This window comes from Ananas comosus, linkage group 3, assembly GCF_001540865.1.
Source record: "Ananas comosus cultivar F153 linkage group 3, ASM154086v1, whole genome shotgun sequence".
NCBI classification, from domain to species: domain Eukaryota; kingdom Viridiplantae; phylum Streptophyta; class Magnoliopsida; order Poales; family Bromeliaceae; genus Ananas; species Ananas comosus.
In genome coordinates this window covers 10,733,519-10,753,126 of record NC_033623.1, presented here as the reverse complement: position 1 = coordinate 10,753,126, position 19,608 = coordinate 10,733,519, and the positions used below count along the sequence as shown (strand labels likewise).

At 33.3% G+C, this 19,608-nt stretch overlaps 3 protein-coding genes and 1 non-coding gene across 5 annotated transcripts; all 4 read right to left on the bottom strand.

The window, feature by feature from the left end:
• LOC109707727 (RNA-binding protein 25) lies at positions 185–5,464 on the bottom strand. Its single transcript, XM_020229234.1, has 8 exons — positions 4,738–5,464; positions 4,397–4,442; positions 3,035–3,084; positions 2,822–2,863; positions 1,927–2,040; positions 1,393–1,471; positions 588–659; positions 185–501 (listed from the first exon to the last, which is right to left on the bottom strand). The coding sequence occupies exons 1-8, from the start codon at positions 5,334–5,336 to the stop codon at positions 454–456; spliced, it is 1,050 nt and encodes a 349-aa protein (XP_020084823.1). The 5' UTR covers positions 5,337–5,464; the 3' UTR covers positions 185–453.
• LOC109707725 lies at positions 12,203–12,831 on the bottom strand. The gene has a single exon (XM_020229230.1). The coding sequence runs from the start codon at positions 12,683–12,685 to the stop codon at positions 12,557–12,559; it is 129 nt and encodes a 42-aa protein (XP_020084819.1). The 5' UTR covers positions 12,686–12,831; the 3' UTR covers positions 12,203–12,556.
• On the bottom strand, positions 16,212–16,285 carry TRNAI-UAU. The gene has a single exon. It is a non-coding gene; the product is annotated as a tRNA-Ile (tRNA).
• Positions 16,286–18,507, bottom strand: LOC109707930. 2 transcript variants are annotated; one of them, XM_020229473.1, is made up of 4 exons: positions 18,061–18,507; positions 17,303–17,425; positions 16,987–17,205; positions 16,286–16,705 (listed from the first exon to the last, which is right to left on the bottom strand). In XM_020229473.1, exons 1-4 carry the CDS (start codon positions 18,259–18,261, stop codon positions 16,364–16,366), a joined length of 885 nt encoding a protein of 294 aa, XP_020085062.1. In that variant the 5' UTR covers positions 18,262–18,507; the 3' UTR covers positions 16,286–16,363. The 2 variants fall into 2 exon arrangements, with proteins under 2 accessions (XP_020085062.1, XP_020085061.1); XM_020229472.1 differs by having other exon boundaries at positions 17,267–17,425; positions 18,061–18,506.

Genomic DNA, 19,608 nt, shown 5'->3' with positions numbered 1-19,608 from the left:
ATTATTCCGGAATGGCCGGGAATAGTATGGTTTGACCGGGATAAAATATCCCGGCCAAATTTCACCCCGTTTGGCGGAATAGCGGTGATAACTTTCGTTATCCCCGCTTATATCGCCAACCAAACGGGGCCTACCAGTCGCAAACGAGCTTAATAACTTGAAAATGTGCATACAAAAACAAAAGGAAAGGAAAATAAACAGAACCTGTCGAAATTGAAGGAGTTGAAGGTTCTCGCAGTTGCATGGGTACTAAAACATCTCCACCACCATTAGCAACATAATCTACTTATGTGTGTCCACATCTATAAATTAATGGGAGGAAAAGACCTTTGATTTTAAGATACCACAAGAAAATTGCTGATAAAAGATTATCTGATAATATGATCTAAAATTACTAAACTATGGAGGTTACAAAATGAAATGCAGCATAATGTAGCAGGCCTGGGTTCTATCTCACATGGGAACATCAGGATCTAGTCTCCGCTGGATTGCAGCTGCGGCCTGTATAAAACAAGGGCATACGCCGATTGATACATTTTCAGCTAACTTCGAACAAGGGCACGAAAACTGGAAATGCAGATACTAACCTCGAAGTTACCCAGTTTATACTGATACATCATTTCCTCCCTTAGACGAGCCTGTTCCTTCATTGCTTGAGCCTATAAATTTGTATTGAATTTGCGGTGAGATAACACTTGCAAAAGGTTAATAGTTAAGAGAACAGAGTTCTTTATCCACAATATATTAAAAGCGTAATCACTGTCTCGCAATAATTTCATCTGTTCAGCTGTAAGAATCTTACATCAAGCACCAATCACTACATAGGACTGCATGGTGAGCACGCCAAATAAATTCTTGAGCATTTGTCGAAATTCTGAGGTCACCCATGTTGAAGGGGTTGTAGTAGAAAGTGGGATAAGGAATTATGTAATCTCTATAAAAGGAGCTTCTTTCTGATTTAATTCGCAGTTCATGGTCATTAAACTTCAAAAAAATATACACTCAATCAAGAAAAATCTCTAAATTACTAGATTAACCTTTCATAAGAAAAGCATGTTGCTTCACACGGAAGTTGCCTCATTATAACATCGTAGCTGAATTCATGTCTCCAAGCATCAGATGATTTTAGAATCACATTGGGGTTGTTATTATTTTTTTTTGTTTGTCCATTCTCATACTCATTAAGCATGATGCAAGAGAAAAATAAGGAGATTTCTATGTTATGGCATGTGCTGTGGGGGAACAAGCCATTACAACACATCACATTCATGGTCTACTAAGGCATCATACAGTCTAATATGAATAGGCCTGATCCTGATGAGAATGATATATTTGCACTAAAATGTTGCAACAGGAACACAAATTAAGAAGACAACAATGGATCATACGTACCATTCCACTTTGCATTGAACGCTTCAGAGTCTCTACTTGTTCTTCCTTCTGTCTTTCCCGTTCTATCAGCAATTCTTGGCTGCAAAAGAAAATTTGAAATTTTACTTAGCCCAAACCAATAGAAATTAGAAATATGGATTTCATAATTGATTGGCAGTTCAATTTTTTTAAAACAAAACACTTAGATATCATCAAGCCATTAGTGTGTCCTGCCAAACTTTTTAACCAACATTAACGTTTCTCAGAAATAACCTTAATATCTGAGCTATTTCACTGAACGCAGTTCATAGAAAAGGCATTCCAGAATAAGATATTGCCAATGGAACTAGTAAGATCTCAAAAACACAGGATGCTTGAGAAGAAAATATTGATGAAAATTAAGTTTTGCTCCTACGGCATAGAATTAGTAAAGAAGAAAGATGATAAGACAAAGATGTTAAGGTCAAAAACAAAAATTATATTCAGTTGCACTATAACAGTTAACAAGAACCAATCAATTTTAAACAAAAACTAAATCAAAACATAACCACATACCGACGCTGTTCTTCATCATTGAATACTGTACGTTCCACTGCCGGAATTTTCTTCCAACCTTTTTTCATCTGCTTTTCCATCATGCGACGATGATAGGCATCTAGATCATAATATCTGCAAATGACAAGATGAAAGGAGATTAAACAGAATCTAGATATTTTGTTCAAATATTATCAAAACTGACAACTGATTAGAACATGATAACTGAGATTTAAAAGAAAGAAAAAAAAAATTCTAGCATACTGCCAGAACTTAAACATATTTATTCTAAATACATGATATAAGCCTTTCAAGAAGATGCACACAGTAACCTGAGGCTAGTGAATGTTAATTTATGCTAGTATTGAAGTCTAAAGCTGTGGAAGCTTGCTGGTTCTAAAAAGTATTTCCTCATCTCCATATTATATCATACAACTTCCGAAGAGCTTGTAAGACAAGAAGAAAAAAACAATTCGCATCACCAGATCTAATATAGTTAATCACAATGTGATTAATTGTATGATAAGCACAACATGTATGAAGAAAATTGTACATGGGACCAAACTTGGCCAACATAAGAGTCAGCCAAAAATCTTCCTGTCTCCAAACAAGTATAGCATCTTCTCTGTCTAGGCAAATATAATGGTCTCTGTGTAGGCCAAGGATCTTCCTGTTTCCCAGTATATCGTCAAGGATGAATAAATCTAATATATATAAAAAAAAGCAGGTACTGTTTTCAATTATATGCTTTTACAGTGTAATAAAGTGAATAAAGTTTAATCATGTAATTCTCATCAATGCCTCAAACCTTATGCAAAAATATATGCTGCTAATGGACATGAGATTATCTTCTATTGCATAACTAACTAGAAGAGTCACCATCAAAAGGAAAAGTAATGCTTAAGAAAAGACTCACTTTTTAGATGGAAATGTAGCCGTATTATGATCTTCCATGAACCTGTATCACAAAAGAAAATTAATGTCAAATATCACAATGATTCTTGATAATCTAAAGTTTGATTTTCAAAAACAAAGTTCTTACAGGTTTTACTTGTTCCCCAGTTCTCTAGGACTAATATGAAAACAGCAAATTGACCTCAAATCAATTTAAACTATCAACATTACTTACTCCTTAAACATTTGCTTCTCTTCCCAATTGGATAGTGTTTCCAAACTTACCTGTAATGAAGTGCTCAAGGAGATTATGTACTATCATGGTACTTTGTAAGCTAAGATAATATCATAATAGACATCACTCTAAAGAGAACAAAAATAAAAGTGAAGGTGAAGCTCAATATAACTTCCTTATAGCATCCATAAACAAAGACCATGGCACACTAACACTAACCAATTCTCTTTATTTACAGAATGGTTTGAGATATTATTTACGCAACTACCCAGGTGAAAATTTATTATTCGAGCCTGATCAAACACTAACCCTTTTTACTAACTACTGGGCATTGTCAACTATGATATCACACCACCATAATAAAGGTATCAGTGACACTGAAAAATCTAACATCTATTTCCTCCTTTTTTTTCCCCCTTTTTGTGCTTGGATCATGAAGGGAAAAACAATAAAAAGAGTAGCACATAGTAGTTAATTAAACCACTCTGGCTAGCAAGAAACCTGGCAACGTGACTGGAATAACAAACAACATTGCGTCAACTGATTTGGGAAAAACTACAGGACTTACATATCTAAACAAATGTCCTCCAAAGAAACAAGCTTTGATCCTGTGGGCTCATGCAAATAAAATAATATACCCTATTTGGGAACTAAATTAGTTCTTTAAAAATGCATAGGAATCAATTCCGTGCAACAAGGAGGACTAATGGATGGAAGAATGAAAAAGCAAAAATCATTAGTAACAAACACATTAAAACATCTAAGTTAAAACTTTCAGAACACAGAAAAAGTGAGACCACAGAGAATTTGAATAAGTTCAAAAGAGAAATTGAGGGAGATGGTGAGAAAACAGTTGCAGGAACTAATTTGGTAAAGAAAACTAGACAAAGAGGAGGCTAACTTCAAACATAATGAAAAAAAGCAGCAGAGATCAGTCAAGAATATGTAAAATGGACTTTAAGCAAATATTGTTCCTATAGTTGGGCTAGATTAGATCACAAGACATATAGAAACAAAGTTCCAAGTAGGGAAAATTTGGTGATAAAACTCAAACAAACAGTTTACACAGTTATAACTCATGTTAAGCAATTGTGCAAGATCTACCTAATCTGACCAATCTAGAGATTATTAGAAGCTCTAAGAAAGTTCAAAATTATCAATTCACCTCCAAAGCATTGACACCATTCCATGACAAAACTCCAAGCCCAAAAGAATGTTTGAACCATATATATATTTAACAATGTTTGAACAATTTGAACCATATATACATTTAACCGTCTTAACTACTTTGTACTCTGATGTAATTCAGTCACAAACTTGTTGTACATCAATATTTTACGGATTTCGTGCTACGAAAAATACCTGCTTCACTTCTGCTAACCACGCAGTAAATTCTGGTCGTTTATTCCTACAAAACGATATTAATAAACAATAAAGAGTGTCAGTTTGCAAACAGAAACTATTCTTGAGTTCAGGAGCTAGAATTTTAAGCTACAATAAGACTTGATTCAATAAGAAATTGAATTACTTATATAGCAATTAGCAAATAAAACACCATATAGAATCAATTCTAGTAAATTCCATTCATAATCGCAACAATTTTTTTTGGGCCGCAACTTGCAACAAAATTTAAAAACCACCAACCTACAATCAAAAATTCCATGAAAAAAAAGGCTCCTTTTTGAAAAGGATTGCAAACTCACCACATATCGATTTCTCGAATGATTCCATACTTGCCCCAGGAATTTGTAACCGCTCCCTTCTTACCCGCATCCTTTTCCTTCTTCTTCTTCTTCTTATCCTTCTCCTTCTTCCTCCTCCTCTCCTCCTTCTCCCTCCTCCTCTTCTTCTCCCTCTCCTTCTCCTTCCTCCTCCGCCTCTCCTTCTCGTGCTCCCTCTCCCTCCTCCGCCTCTTCTCCTTCCTCCCCCGCCTCACCTCATCCTCGCCCCCCTCAGCCTCCTCCGATTCCGAACCCTCGCTCTCCGACTCCGAGTACGAATCCGAGCCCGAGGACGAACCCTCGTCCTCGGACTCGCTCTCCGAGCCACGCCTCCTCCTTCGAGAGCTCCTCCGCGAGCTCCCGCTCCTCTTCCCCCTCCTCCTCCTCCTCGCTCGTGCCCGATCCTCCTCGGAATCGCTTGAACCGTCGTCCTCAGTACTCTCCTCCTTCCTCCTCTTCGATCTCCGATCCCGATCTCGCTTTGACGACGGAGGCTCTTCGCCCCGGTCTCCGTTCTCTTCTTCTTCTCCTCCTCCTCCTCCTCCTCCTTTCGAGGTGGATCCGTCCCGATCCTTCGCCATTTCTAGGGCGTCGATCCCGTAGCTTCGGTGGAGGAGCGTACGCAAAAAGCACTAGCTCTAATGGCGGTAAGAAGAGTCGATGTGTAGGAGAAAGGCGATGGGAATTGAGTTGGGCTCCGCTACTCCAAAAATGCCCATGGTTTAAGTACCGACAAGGATTGGGCCTTATTTAAATATGGCCCAATATGCCCTGCTTAAACTATATTGCAATTTGAATTCTTTATTTTTGGGCCTGTAAAAACAAAAGGGCGATTCCATACACAATATAAAAAAAATACACAGTATGAACTCATATCTCTCTACACATTCACCCTTCAAAACGTCAGTGGTCGATCCAATCAGTCTAATCTAAATAAAATAATAATAATAAAAAAAGTAAAATCGCATACTAACCAATTAAATGCCGAACAGCATTGTGGGGAGGACAAAAATTTTATAGGCCTAATTTCCAAACTAATTAGTTTGGGTATTATGTGGATTGGCGCCACGTGGCCGATCCGACGGCTACAGATCACAATTACTTTTTCTTTCTCTCTCTAAAAATATAATTTTTTTTTTTTTTTTTTGTCCCTCAATCCATGGCCGCCGGAACGGTCACGTGGCACCAATCCGTAATTAGTTTGGAGACTATGTCCATAAAATTTTTATCCTTGTTGCGAATCATAATCAAAACTTAATTTATTGTCTAGTTGGATGTCTTAATTTATTTATTTGTCTTTAACTTTTACCAATTTTTTTTAAATTTTGGTCGCTTTTTTTTATTTTTATTTTATTTTTGCCGTTAGAGTTCTAGCTTTTATATTTCATTTCGGTTAAGTCTCAATTATCTAAATTTTTATTAAAATACAAAACACGTGCAATGTTAACCCTATAAAAGTCTTGTGTATTCATATAGATCATGGTTATGGTTCGATATCTCTCAGGCTCTCAGCCAATCTCAATACTGATTTTGTCAAATTTTTAGAAGAGCTTGGTATTACGTCAAACTCAACACAAATTGCGCCAAGCGCCACACAAAAGATTGTAGGCAGCGTGTGAGAGATCAACATGATTGAAAATATAGAGGACGATATTTAGGGCGGAGAAATTTGGCTTGGCACGATGTGTGCGCATTTAGGAGAAGAGGTTAGGACAGTGAAAAAATAATTAAAAAAGACCAAGGGTGTAAATAATTTTAGGGTAAACATCAAATACTACCCCTGTAGTTTCAAACTTTTTTACTTTAGTAGCCTTTAGTTTAAAGTGTATCAATTTAGTACTCTGTGGTTTCAAACGTTCTTATTTTAGTATTTTGTGATTTAAAATATATCAATTTAGTACTATGTGGTTTCATTTTTTTCTTTTCGTCAGATTTTTTTTCGTTAAATCAGTGAGTGCGAAACCACAATAGTGATTTTTGAAGTTTACCCATAATTTTAAATGTTAAGGGCTCTTTTGTTATTGTTTTCATTTTTGTCACTTTTTTAAACACTAGTTCTATACTTCTGTATAATTTTGATGTGTTGGAAGGAAATTTTTTCTTTTATTGTTATAGTTAGTTAGTTTATAGTANTTATTTAAATATGGCCCAATATGCCCTGCTTAAACTATATTGCAATTTGAATTCTTTATTTTTGGGCCTGTAAAAACAAAAGGGCGATTCCATACACAATATAAAAAAAATACGCAGTATGAACTCATATCTCTACACATTCACCCTTCAAAACGTCGGTGGTCAATCCAATCAGTCTAATCTAAATAAAATAATAATAATAAAAAAAGTAAAATCGCATATTAACCAATTAAATGCCGAACAGCATTGTTGGGAGGACAAAAATTTTATAGGCGTAATTTCCAAACTAATTAGTTTGGGTATTATGCCGATTGGCGCCACGTGGCCGATCCGACGGCTACAGATCACAATTACTTTTTCTCTCTCTCTCTCTAAAAATACAGAATTTTTTTTTTTTTTTTGGTCCTTCAATCCTTGGCCCCTGGAACGGTCACGTCGCACCGATCCATAATTAGTTTGGAAACTATATCTATAAAATTTTTATCCTTGTTGCGAATCATAATCAAAACTTAATTTATTGTCTGGATGGATGTCTTAATTTATTTATTTGTCTTTAACTTTTACCAGTTTTTTTTCATTTTGGTCGTGTATTTTTTTTTTCTATTTTTTTTTGCCGTTAGAGTTCTAGCTTTTATATTTCATTTCGGTTAAGTCTCAATTATCTAAATTTTTATTAAAATACAAAACACGTGCGACGTTAACCCTATAAAAGTCTTGTGTATTTGTATAGATCATGGTTATGGTTCGATAGCTCTCAGCCAATCTCAATACTGATTTTGTCAAGTTTTTAGAAGAGTTTGGTAGTACGTCAAACTCAACACAAATTGCGCCAAGTGCCACACAAAAGATTATAGGCAGCGTGTGAGAGATCAACATGATTGAAAATATAGAGGACGATATTAGGGCGGAGAAATTTGGCTTGGCACGAGGTGTGCGCATTTAGAAAAGGTTAGGACAGTGAAAAAATAATTAAAAAAGACCAAGGGTGTAAATAATTTTAGGGTAAACATCAAATACTACCCCTGTAGTTTCAAAATTTTTTACTTTAGTAGCCTTTAGTAGCTTTTAGTTTAAAGTGTATCAATTTAGCACTCTGTGGTTTCAAACGTTCCTACTTTAGTACCCTGTGATTTAAAGTATATCAATTTAGTACTATGTGGTTTTATTTTTTTCTTTTCGTCAGATTTTTTTTCGTTAAATCAGTGATAAAGTTAAAACTGAAAGGTATTAAAGTAAATATTCGAGAAACTTAGGTGGAGTATGTGAAGTTTTTTATATATAATTTAACAAAATGATAACGGAGGAGCTGATGGAAAGAAAAAAAAAATGAAACCACAGGGTACTAAATTAATACACTTTTAATCACAGGGTACTAAAGTGAGAAAATGCGAAACCACAATAGTGATTTTTGAAGTTTACCCATAATTTTAAATGTTAAGGCCTCTTTTGTTATTGTTGTCATTTTTGTCACTTTTTTAAACAGCATTCTATACTTCTGTATAATTTTAATGTGTTGGAAGGAAATTTTTTCTTTTATTGTTATAGTTAGTTAGTTTATAGTACAAATTAAGTAATAGATGACAATTTATTTTTAAAAAATTAANATTATTTTTTTTGTTATGCAAAATTTTATATAGAAATACTAAGAATAAACACGATATCAAACGAGGCCTAAGGATCTGACTGAAGAAAAAAAAAATTACGAACCAAAATAAAAAAAAATAAATCAAAGGTTAGGACCATTTGTGCAATTAACCCTTAATTCTATTTGGTTTTTTGTAAGATAACCTGGAGGGCTAAATAGCTACAAAGTTCACAGTGCTTCACTCAAGAGATTAGCGAGTAGCGAATGATGCTCTTGTATAGCGTTTGGATAAAAAAATATTAAAAATACAAACAGTTAATAAACATTATAAAATGCTTCTTTTAAATTCAAAAAGAGGTGTAGACCGCACCATACATCTTAGGATTGATAAAAATATAAATAATTTATAGTGAAAAAAAAAAATTTGACGTGATAATTACAGTATAAATAGTCTTGAGATGAAGTAGGTAGGGATGTAAATGGGTGTGGATACTAAAATTTTTATCGGAATCCGAACCCGAATGAAACGGATATATCCGATGCTAGATGGATATGGATTCGGATATGGATATCAAAAATAGAAACCTGACAGATATGGGTTCAAATCGGGTTCGGGTTCGGGTTTCGAATTTTTGGTCGGGTTCGGGTTTGAATATGGATTTTTAAAATCCGTCGGGTTCGGGTTTGGGTTTGGAGTCGTGTGTCAGCCAGGTTTGGAGTCGGGTTCGGTTTTTTGAAAATCCGCTCCGAATCCGACCCGTTAACATCTCTATTCTGTAAAATATACACTTTATTTTGAAGTATACCGATATTATTGGTCATAAACTTTTAACAACCAGTCCCCTCATATTGCTAGCTCCATCAGCACTATGTCGTTTTAGACTTTGTTTGGAATTACTGGGAGATTACGTTACGTGTAGTGAAAAAGTATGATGTTCATTTCTGTATATAATATTGCGTTCCGTATATCGTGATGAGTCGGTTATAATATATTTTCTATAGTCCCACTGGAGAACGTAAAAATATATCTCTATATAATTTTACCCCAACATTATTTTTTTATCTAATAGCGTCAGATGGAGCTCAATACCAAACTAAGACTTAGTCTATCGTCACAACTGCCATCTTTGCCCATTATAATTTTGACTTTCACACACACTTTTTTTCAAACATTATAATTTTTTTACTTCCTTAAACCCTTATTTTTTATCTCTCATTTCAAAATTACCAAACATTGAACCCTATTTTTTTTATCTCTCACTTCAAGTTTATCAAACATGCACTTAGTCACGCCATTATCATCTTTGCCAACATTTTTGACCACTATCACTATCTTATACTGAATTGGCTAACTCTCATCACAAATAGCTATCATCACCTTAGTCCACTATAATTAATACTTTGATAGGTACTCTAAAGTAGATAGATTTTATTATGATCCCAAATGTTGATTCTACAGCTGCAATGTGCAAAATCCAATGATTTGCTAAAAAAAAAAAAATTAAAGTTTATCTCCATTTTTTANATATATATATTGTTATGCAAAATTTTATATTGAAATACTAAGAATAAACACGATATCAAACGAGACCTAAGGATCTGACTGAAGAAAAAAAAAAATTACGAACCAAAACAAAAAAAAAAATAAATCAAAGGTTAGGACCATTTGTGCAATTAACCCTTAATTCTATTTGTTATTTGGTTTTTTGTAAGATAACCTGGAGGACGAAATAGCTCCAAAGTTCACAGTGCTTCACTCAAGAGATTAGCGAGTAGCGAATCATGCTCTTGAATAGCGTTTGGATAATAAAATATTAAAAATACAAACAGTTAATAAACATTATAAAATGCTTCTTTTAAATTCAAAAAGAGGTGCAGATCTTGCACCGTACATCCTAGGATTGATAAAAATATAAATAATTTATAGTGAAAAAAAAAATTTGACGTGATAAGTACAGTATAAATAGTCTTGAGATGAAGTAGGTAGGGATGTAAATCGGTATAGATACTCAAAATTTTATTCGAATCCGAACCCGAATGAAACGGATATATCCGATGCTAAATGGATATGGATTCGGACATGGATATCAAAAATAAAAACCCGATGGATATGGATTCGGATATGAATTTTGACTGTACCCGACCCGAACCCGAACCCGACCCGAACCCGACCCAAACCCGAATTTATATTGTATTATATATAATATATATATAAAAATTTGATGTTATATTTGAATTTGCATTTTAAAATTTTAGATTTAATATAATGTATTTTGAAATATTGAAAAAAAAATAATTGTTTCGGGTTCAAATTTTCGGGTTCGGGTTCGGGTTCAGGTTTTGGATTTTTGGTCGGGTTCGGGTTTGGATATGGATTTTTAAAATCCGTCGGGTTCGAGTTCGGGTTTGGAGTCGGGTCTCGGCCTGGTTTGGAGTCGGGTTCGGTTTTTTGAAAATCCGCCCCGAATCCGACCCATTGACATCTCTGTTCTCTATTATTGGTCATAAACTTTTACCAACCAGCCCCCTTATATTGCTAGCTCCATCGGCACTATCTGTGCCGTTTTAGGCTTCGTTTGGAATTATTGGGAGATTACATTACGTGCAGTGAAAAAGTATGATGGAAAAATACCTTGTTTATTTCTGAATATAATATTGCGTTCCGCAGATCATGATGAATTGGTTATAATATATTTTCTACAGTCCCACTGAAAAACGTAAAAATATATCTCTTTATAATTTTATCCCAACTTTATTTTATCTAATAGCATCAGATGAAGCTCAATACCAAACTAAGACTTAGTCTACCGTCACAACTGCCATCTTTGCCCATTATAATTTTGACTTCACACGCACTATTTTTAAAACATTATAATTTTTTTACTTCCTTAAACCCGTATTTTTTTATCTCTCATTTCAAAATTACCAAACATTGAACCCTATTTTTTTTATCTCTCACTTCAAGTTTATCAAACATGCACTTAGTCACGCTATTATCATCTTTGCCAACATTTTTGACCACTATCACTATCTTATACTGAATTGGCTAACTCTCATTACAAATAGCTATCATCACCTTAGTCCACTATAATTAATACTTTGATAGGTACTCTAAAGTAGATAGATTTTATTATGATCCCAAGTGTTGATTCTACAGCTGCAATGTGCAAAATCCAATGATTTGCTAAAAAAAAAAAAATTAAAGTTTATCTCCATTTTTTATTCAAAAAAATAAAATAAAGTTTGTTACTACATCAACAAATCATAAACATGAGATGAACTAATCTAAACGTACCGCATAAATTTTGACCGACGATAAAAATAATGTAGTTGGTTAAAAACTTAATAGTTAGTATTCGAAATTCTAAATTTAAAATTTAGTTGGGTTTATTTTTGAAAAATGAACGAATGACTTGCTAATTTTTTTTGAAAAAAAGAAATGTTAGAAAAGTTCAGGCACGGGTGAGACTACAGAAAATATATTTTTATATCTTTTTATGGATTATTGGAATATAAATAATTATTTGTTTTTTTTTGAGAGTTAGATCCAAAACTAACAAAAGCAAAAGGAAAAGATCTTGGAGATCACATAGAAGAGGATTAAATATTGCCAAAAACATATTTTGTATCCTGCCAGTATCTAACCACAATATGGACATATTTGTTCTAGCAATAGCAGGAATTATTTTGTAAATTCACTCACATAATTAAGCCTATCTCTCCAATCCATTAATAAAAATCCTTAGATATATATAACAAAAGCTCAGGAGTTAGAGATCTTGTAGATTACATCAATCAGGGCACAAGCCACAACATAAAATCACAAACACATCACTGGGTAAAGAGAAAGAAACAGCAACCAATCAGATCTCCTAATTTTTTTTTTTTTTTAATTTGACCATGTCTTCTACATAAAGATACCCAAAAAGATAATAGAAATAAGACCCAGAAAAAAAGAAAGAGAAAATCAACACAAAAAGAAAAGGGAAACTAAATCAGAAACAAAAACCACTACATTTTTTTTTCATTTTTTTTAGTTGTGGAATATATATATATATCTAATGAAGTATTATATATTAATTATCAGCCCCTGATCTTCTTGACCTTGTGCCATGTTTTCTTGCAAGATTCTCCCACCACCTTCACCCCCTTCTTCACCAGATGCTTCAGCTCCTTTGCCCTCTCCTTCAACTGCTCCTCAAATCCCCCCATCTCTCTCTCTCTCTCTCTCTCTCTCTCTCTCTCTTGGGATTTTTCTTTTCTTTAGAATTTATGGAATGAATGGTTTTGGGATGGAGAGAAAGATGAGATAGAGATTGAGATATTTCTCCTGAGTCATTTATAATGGTGAAAGTGTATGGAGAACCCCCAACTATAAGTCTATAACCCATTTTCAAACAGTACTTTAAATTATAATTTATTTTCTGGTGAAATGCATACAGATCCCTACAAACATAATAAATTATAAATATATTCCTATAAAGTTCAATTTTGATATGTTGTCTCTGCAAAAGTTCTAATATTTTTAAATATGTTCCTCTGATTTGTTCTCGTTTGAGAATCATTAGAGAACTGTTTATGTTTTCAGTTTTACCATCACAAATATTTATTCAAAAGTCACAACAGTATAATATAGGAGGATTAAAAATATCAAGTTATCTTATAAATTAAGCAGGGTTAAGTATTTAATCTATAGTGAACTAAAATTTTTTAAATATTAGAACTTTTATAAAAAAACATATAAAAGTTGAGAGAGAGAGAGAGAGAGAGAGAGAGAGTGTTCGGCTACTATGCTATTAATAGCATGAAGCACTTGGTGCTACCAAGTTTTCCGACATTAGATCTACCCTTTTGATCATTTTCACCTGTTAGATCATACTATTCAACTAACCACCCACTCAACCCTATGGGGCCCAGATCATCATAACCGCACATCTCTTAATCCAATGGCCAAAAACTTGGTAGCACCAATGACTTGGTGCTATTAATAATATATTAGTCTAATTATATATATATATATATATATATATATATATATATATATATATATATATATATATATATATATATATAGAGCAGGGCTGCTGTGCTCTCGGGAGCACGGAGGCCTCCGTGCTCCTGAGCCGTTTTTGATGATGAAGTTTCCGAATCGACGATNTTTATTTTTTTATGAAGATTTTCTCATTTTTTTTAAGGATAATAGCACATTTGGTAGTCTTTTCAAACTTTAATTTAATATAATTTCTTGTTCGAATTTTTAAAATTATTATAATCAAATCTTATAATCTAATATAATTGAATAAATATTGATGTATTACTAATATAAAACTAATACAGTAGTATTGTGATTAGTGATGTCCCAAAAATTAATATACTACATTACTTTTTATATTAACGATCCGTCAACATTTATAGTCGACTAATGTGGTTTGTAGAATTTAATTATAATAATTCTAAAAGTTTGAGCCGGAGATGGTAACAAATCAAAATTTGAGAATCAAAGTGTCACCTGCAAATTATTTTTTAAAAAAATTAAGTAATTTTAGACGACTGGAATAATAATTTTATCAAATTAATTCACAAATTTATTAAAATTTAATAGTTTATATTATTTTATAGTAAATAAAAGAAGATTAGTTAACTAATAATAATAACTAATGAAGCTACACTATTTAAAAAAAATATTCAACTTAGTGAATTCTAAAAATTCAAATTAATGAAATTAAAAGTTAACAAATTGGTCAATTTTACACCTAAATTAAAGGGTGAATTTTCGTTGGGATTCCATATCCGTACGACACGTGGCTTCATCTCGTTGGTTGCGAGGTTGGCTCGATAAGCATGCATAACAATAACTGGTGGGATGATAATGAATGAATGTTGTTACGCATTTTGTTATGATTTTTCTAATTTTTTCGGTTCTTATATATATATNTACACGTCACTCAACTATATATATATATATATATATATATATATATATATATATATATATATACACACATTTCACTATGTATATATACATTGACCCCTCAATCCTAGACTTATACTTTTTAAAATATTTGAACTACTTAAATTAAATAAATTTAAAATTATAATAGTAATTATTTATTTGTTAGAGATTTCTGTAAAATAATGATTATTCTTAACCCTAGTCTTAGCTCAAAATAGGGACTTAAATTAAATAATATGTGAACTTTAATTTACCCCCATATAGTTTAGCTCATTTTTATTTTGTCACTCTGCGTGATTTAAAAATTACTTGCCTATCTCTGTTGTTGTCTAAAAAATTTACTATCGAATAAGATATTAAACTTTTTTTTTTGAACTACAGAATGGTTAAGTGTAATTATTTGAACCACATGATGACAAAATAAAAATAAACTAAATCACGAAATAATTAAATTTAATTTTTCGAATCATAGAATGATAAAGTAAAATATATTTTTTTTGTTGAAAAGTAGTTAGAGCTAGAGAAAAAAAAAAGGCAATTTTAATTAAGTGTACACGAAGAAACACAAAATCCAGTTATTTAAATAACTTGCTAATAGATTATCTAAGAGGTGTTTGGTTCCTCACAAAAGCATGAAAAAAAAAAAAAAGTTTCTATGAAAATTAATTTTTTCCATAAGTTTTATTTTCTGAATAAAATTTTTTGAAAAACAAAAACACTATTTCTTTAATAAAATCTTAAAAAAGATTCTAAGAAACTACCATGTTAAGAAACCAAATAGAAGAAATATGCCTTTTTTATATATATTGAAAAATCAAACACCCTAAGATAGCAGTAGATTCTTATACCTGGCACACGTGCGACGTGTATGAAATACTCATTCAATATGATCTACGGTTTTAAAAAATAAATACTACAAAAAAATTGACTTCTTGTGACAGTTGAGTATAGGATTTTTGAAAACTTGCTCACTAGAAAGGAAAAGTGAAAAAAAAGAAAAAGAAAAAAAGACCATTTCTAGTAGAAATGGTAAAAGATTTGGTGATTGCTGATTGGTGATCGGGGCTCGTATTTCCAACTATGTTTATTTTTTAAAAAATAAACGAAACGGATAGCATATTATCTTTCTCTTTCAAAAAAATAAAATACATTGCCTTAAATAGGGTACACATTTATCAAGTAATAAATGTTTATTTAACATTTCGTAAAATTATTCTTTCTTTTTTTTAAAATTAGTAAGTTCTTTTTTTTTTGAGAAATAGATAGCATGCTACCCACTTTGTTTATTTCATTTAAAAATAAACTTAGCTAGAAATGTGAATTAACTAGGATTCGAACTTGGGGCTTCGGGTACCAACCATCAAGCCCTATACCACTTGCGCTAGAGACGGTCGGTAATTAGTAAGTTTTAGTTGGTACAATTGTTGATTTGTTTTCAGCAAAATCATGCGGTTGTAGTGCACAGAACTATAATTTAAAGAATATATACGTTATTTTTTTTCCTCCAAAAAATCTTCTATTTTATATTGTACCTGGTGTATTCTTAATTAATATTAGTGCTAATTTGTTTTAAAATTTAGGAACTCGAACTCGCAACCTCCTTCCTTATTGCAAAATTAATAGCACAAATTCTATTTCACCTTGTAACATAATAAACTGATGATAATTAATGCAATTGGTCATTTTATTTCAAATAAATAATTGAAAAATCATGCAACAGCAATGCACAAAACTACAATTTAAAGAGTAATTTTTTTTCTAAAAAAAAAATGCAGCAAAATAAAATGGTCCCGGCGGGGCTCGAACCCGCGACCTTCGGCTCATAAGACCAACGCTCTAACCAACTGAGCTACGGGACCAACACACATAAATTAGAACAAAAATCAATAAGTCGCAATACATCAAAGCTCTTTATTTTTCCACTAGTAAACCAATAATCAAGACATAATAGTGGATTGTAAAATTATCGCATTATACACCGAATGGATAACTATCGAAGAAGCCAAGTTTCCAGTCCAACAATATACAGATCCCAGTATGCAGCCAATTATGAACAGCTGCAGAGAATTCTCCACAGAAAAGTGAGCTGCACTGAAGACGCAAGAACTAATAATTACTGCATTCCACCATTTCATCTTCGAGGCAAGCGAAGTTAAAAGATACCCGCGGTAGATGGTCTCTTCAAGTGCCGGAGCAATGAAGCAATAGAGAACGAAGCATACTGCTTTAGATTGCGAGCTATCCGATAGTATTTCCTTCAAAACAGGACTGGTTACATCCTGCGAGATGCGACAAAGGTATTAGCTCAAAGGAATTGTTAATCACAACGGTAAATCATTACGCTTTATTTCTGATTAATGACAGTACTAAATCATATGTTCATTCCTTAACGCACCGACTTACTACTAAACCATTTAAACCCTACACAAGGTACTTTAAAATCTTATATTATAACTGACATTAAATTTGTTCAATGTGTTGGCCCTTACGAGAAAGCGCATAAGTAGCTTCTTTTTAAGTTCACTGCCTATTTTTTCATTTCTGAGCAGTAGCAACTTACTCTAGATACTATGAACTCGTCAGCGAGGGCAGAAGTGAGCAAAACCAATGCAATCAGAAGTCCCGCACCGATTATGCTTGCTTTTACCAAACTTCTCTGCTCTGTAAACAGCTTTTCAACGAAGAAACTTGAGATCGCATGCTGGGGCTTCACGGTGAAATGCAACAATGCTAGAGCCCCCAAAAACTCCGTTGTCTGAAGCAAAGCGGTCGATGCAACCTGCATTCCTTCGCCATTAGTTACTTGACAAACTAGAACATATCATAAAGAAGATGCTCACCGTCGTCAGCGGATCGAGAGTTGATTGATGAAGCACCTGAGCGACGATGGAGAGTCCTCCAAAACTCAAGGGAATATGTAGGATGAAGAAATACGCTGCAAATGTAGTCCATGTGTTCTTTGCATCCCATGGTGTATCCGGCAACAATACTGAAAAATCCTGTAAGCAGGAGTCTAGTTGAGACAATTGCGTATTCACAACTTGTTGGCTTAAAGGGCTCAGCATCCTACCCTGTGAGTCACAATCAAAATTCGTGGGCACTGTTCCCGCACTCTCTAAGTGAATTAGTTGCATATTTCTAACAGCTCGAACTTTTATAATTAATGGCTAGCGCCAACGATCCGTCAGAACTGTCGCTCACTATCACTTCCCCGAGACCGACACAACCATATATTTAATTGCGGTCATTTAGGAAGAGTGGCTGAGAAAAGAGATTTTGTCTAAGGGATGTCTTCGCAGAAGTAATTGGGCGCGGCGCATCTATTTCAAAATTATGATGAAACGATTTCATGATTTGCATGCTTAAGATGCGTAATATCTGGCGCTGATACACCGCCGCATCCCTTCGCATGCATGAGCAAAAAATAGCACTTCGTCCCGTATAACATAGCAATGTACTCTGACTAGTTATGAACCGCCTTCGACAATGACGACAACAATCAAATCGGTGAGATATTATTGCAAACTATGCACTCGACAAAAATCCACCATGAGGAAAGCAAATAAAACAAATTACCCAGAAATAGCCCGTGATTACGGAAATTTGAGAGCAAGAGAATTGATGCGGTCATTACCTCGAACAGGTCATGTGCGCCTCTCTTACTGGAGCAAGAGCGAGAGGAAACTAAGCCATCACTCTTACGAAGAACACGGGAGAAAGAAACCAAGTTTAAAGAAGATGGTGACGCAAGAAACAGGGGATTTGTGGTTCTTCTCGTGGCGACAACAGCGCCGGAAAGTTTAGGGCGCGAGTGAGGAAGTGCGGCCGCAAACATTCTTTTTTTCTCACACTCTTCGATCCACAGTTTCAGATTTTTAATAGGGGGGCCACAAGAACAGATAAGAGTCAAAGATCAAATTTTTATCTGTGGGATAGTACTGTACATATAAACATTTCCCGCCTCTTCTGGGTTGTTCCATCATTCTCGCGCGCACAATCTTTTTTTTTTTTAAATATTATATTTTTATTTTTTCCCGAGCTTCTTCTTCTTCCAACTAAATCTTGACAATACTGACAGCTGTTCATGAGCGGGCTTATATTTGGCTCAATATGAATTCGAGATTGAACGCTTATTTTAATAAATAAGTCGAATACAAAGAAAATTTTAATTCAAAATCTTAACAAGTCAAACACGAGCCGGGTTAGCTTTCTCGTGTCCGTCTCGAAATAGGCCAAGTTTCTACTATTTGGATAATAGGGCAATACAAGAGCTATATTTTGTTCGTTTTTAATATATATATATTTTAAAAACGGACCGTTTTACTATCGTGTTGTTTTCTATGATAGAGCTTCCAAATTGACGATCGGCTCCGTTAAATATGATCTAAACCATTTAAACTACCTAGAAATCAAATTTCACGCACTTTCGATATTGTTCTTTTATCCATCTAGTGAATAGAAAATAAATGGTTGAAAATGAATATTCTTTAAAAAATGATGATAGGAGTCTTGTAATCAAGATCAAGAGTATAGATCTTGTTTTAAATAGTTTAAAGAATTTTTTAACAAAAATTCAATTGATTTGGATATCTTTACACCGTTAAACGAGAAAACGTCTCTTATCCACCATTAAAATTACAAATTTTGAAACCCTTTGATCATTAGGCAAATGATGTCGAAAAAATTTAAAATTTGATTTCTAAACACTTTAAGTGGTATAGATCATGTTCAACGGAGCCGATCGTCAATTTGGAAGCTCTATCATCGAAAACAACTCGATAGTAAAATGCCCCGTTTACTATCGAGAGTATTCTAGCTCAACTATATATATATATATATATATATATATATTTTAAAGTCTTATAAGATTATAACCACAACAAGTGATCAGAACAACGGCATATTTAATAACTTCAATTGAGACTAATTAAACTATCTGATAAAATTTAAAGAGTTTAATTGTTAAAATTGAAAGTTAAAATGTCTACTTACAAAAAACTAAAGTTCCAGAGATCTCTGTAATTTTTATCTTTTTAGTAATTCGGATAATAATCGTTAGCTATGTGCTTCCTGTTAATTCAGTGCTTGTTAAATAACGTTGCTAATTTCTTTTTAAAACAGTAAATTTGATAATAATATAAAATTAATTAAAAAATAATAATTTAGTTATATCTTTGGAAAA